The sequence below is a fragment of the Phytophthora parasitica genome (genome assembly GCF_000247585.1).
Source record: "Phytophthora parasitica INRA-310 unplaced genomic scaffold supercont2.3, whole genome shotgun sequence".
In the NCBI taxonomy this organism is placed as follows: domain Eukaryota; phylum Oomycota; class Peronosporomycetes; order Peronosporales; family Peronosporaceae; genus Phytophthora; species Phytophthora nicotianae.
Genome location: NW_008648989.1, coordinates 2,427,537 through 2,430,090, shown reverse-complemented (window position 1 = coordinate 2,430,090; position 2,554 = coordinate 2,427,537). Strand labels below are relative to the sequence as shown.

The 2,554-nt window shown below is 48.6% G+C and overlaps 2 protein-coding genes across 2 annotated transcripts; one reads left to right on the top strand and one right to left on the bottom strand.

Moving 5' to 3' along the window:
- Positions 1–633: 633 nt before the first annotated feature.
- On the bottom strand, positions 634–1,107 carry PPTG_21150 (hypothetical protein; the record flags this gene model as incomplete). The annotated part of the gene is made up of 3 exons (XM_008895603.1): positions 634–770; positions 827–898; positions 1,068–1,107. 3 exons carry the CDS (start codon positions 1,105–1,107, stop codon positions 634–636), a joined length of 249 nt encoding a protein of 82 aa, XP_008893851.1.
- Positions 1,108–2,068: 961 nt separating this feature from the next.
- On the top strand, positions 2,069–2,524 carry PPTG_21149 (hypothetical protein; the record flags this gene model as incomplete). Its single annotated transcript, XM_008895602.1, has 1 exon — positions 2,069–2,524. A coding segment is annotated over one exon (456 nt), but the record flags the coding sequence as incomplete, so codon positions are not given.
- Positions 2,525–2,554: the final 30 nt, after the last annotated feature.

Below are 2,554 nucleotides of genomic sequence, written 5' to 3'. Positions count from 1 at the left end.
AAGTATAGTTAATCTAAGTTTAAGCAAACTACGCTTCCTCATACACATGCGCTAACGTGTAAGCCGAAGTAGTGGGCACACAGTGAGCCCATTACACCGACGAAGACTCTGATGAAGACGATCTGGACGAGTTTTGGGAGCACAAGTATGAGAACACCCAGGGCACTTGTTATGCCACACGGCCGTCTTACTATCAAAAGCGATAAAAATCACTGGCACAAGCTACTTTACAATCGCGAGCACACGTCTGATACGGACTTTTTAAAGGACTTTCGAATGAAGCGCTCAGCATTTTTCGGGATAGTTGCCACACTAAAAAAATCCTCACGTTTCTTCGTGTGCATTGCAGAAGAACTTGGTAGCATTACAAGGGCATGGTAGCAGCGTTTTTCACATGGAATCCCCTCGAATGCGCTACAAGCACCTGACGAGGTCAACATGCTCGCTGCGCATGCCACGTGGACAGGACGCTTGCAGCCTGGTCGCTGGCATTCACGAATAGCACTCCTTCCGCTCAACGTGTTGACTTTCTAGCAGCCTTTCCAGCAGCATGTATTCTTTAATGGCACAACATGGTTTGACAAATCCGTATTAGCTGTGCCGTCAGCACTTTGTAGTCCGTCCCACGACCGTCTACCTGACGAGTTCGTATGGAATACGGACACAGGCCGGAGAACCAACCCATGGACGGAAATCTGTCCATGAGTACGTCTGCAACGCATGTGGCACGTACAGACTTCCCCCACCTGGCAGATCCAGAGTGGGAAGCTCTGCAAAGAATGTCTACAGTCATTGGAGAGGCAGCCGTAGCAACAATCCTACGAACCCTGTTGCCGACAGAGCAACACGATGTTGCTCTGGTGAAGGCGCAGCGAGATGCTGCTGCTGCTGTGAAAATCTGCAACATTCTAAAAAAAGTTAGAGCCAAAAATAAATAAAATAACTACCAATAATTAGGACCAACCTGCATATGGTTTCGCGTTTTTTATCCCTTGTGCGTAACGCGCCGAATGGCAAGGATATTTCTCTTAAGAAATGGCGCGGTCCTCGATCGAAGGGCAACATACTTGAGAGGCGAGTAAAGGCTGGATCGAACTTTGCCATCATTAAAATTAAGCACTTCGTAGTTACGCAAAGTTTGCGTTTTTTTCTCATTTCTGGAACATATTCAAGAGGCCTAGACACCACAGCTAATAGATTATAAAAAAGAAAAATAGAAAATAAAAAGCCCAAACCTCTTTCTAAGGTCGTGTTTGACTTTAAATGACCAAATCGCGTAATTAACGCTCTGTGCAGTGGGGCTGCCGTTGCTTAGCGTCAGAGGAAGACGGTTAACTCAAAGAGTAAAGGGGTTAACTCAACATCTTATTAAAGGTTAATAGGCCTTAATATCCGAAGGCACCTACTAAAAACAACCTTAATAAAAGGTGGTTACTCTTTGTGTTCTAAATCCAAAACTGTTTATTTATCTTTTATTGCGGCAAGCCGCCTATGGGGTAAATGTATGCGGTTAACTATCTAACATAGTAAAACCTAATCAAATGCATATTCTGTGGCCCTCAGCCTATGTACTGAGGCCACCGTTAACTCTACGAGTCATGTACTGAGAGTCTGTTAACTCTTCGGGTACTCCGTACCCATGTGTGGAACACACTAGGTGTAACCCCGTTACACTCCGGCTGAAATTGCTGTGTAGGCATCAACAAAGCAAGTACAGCACCAATAATCGTAGCCAACCAATTGATTGTAACACCACAGTGTTAAATAGAGGTAGATAGCCTGCTTGTCGGTTGCAGGATCATACTTAAAATGGTTGGAGACGATGATGACGACGACTTATGGCTTCAACAGGCTGTATGAGCTCTATTGAAGGCTAATCATAAAGAAACACTACGTCTAATACCAGCTACATTTCCTTCTCAAGACGTTAGAGGTGACTTTACCTCATCACAAGCTAAAAAAAACTTCGGCTCCCAGAGCCCATTACGGAAACTGCATTCCAAATGCTCCATCTTTCGCTACGGTCTTCCGACCCCTCTTCGCCGTCACATAGTGGCAACATGTCGGGATGCGACAGCCCGCGCTCCCCACAGGCCACCCCTCTGACGAGAAGGCTGCTCGACAGCGGCTCCGTGTACAACAGTACAACGACGAGCACCGGCGACGTCATGTCCCCGGCTCGGTGAGCCAACGTCCAAGTGGGAGCGAAGCTCAACGTTCTCCTGAGCCACCAGGGGCGCCCACGCAGCGGCGCACCCGACATGGCGAGCTAGAATCCGGTGACGTCGCCACTGGCGAGATGGCTAGAAGCCCTGCACGGTCGGAGACCTTCCAGAGGCCTTCAAGGCCAGCATCGAGCTCTCGCGACGTTCGGACGCCCAATCCGTTCCCCAACCGTTCTTGGCCGGCTTCAAACGATCTGTACAACGCGCCACCACTCTTCTCAAAGTATGAGGATGAGCTCACTGAGCCCGGTGTCATTTCCAATGACCTTGACGGCGCCCAGAGCCGTCAGATCGCAGCGGAGTTTCACGCTCGGCCTAACCGGCCTGTG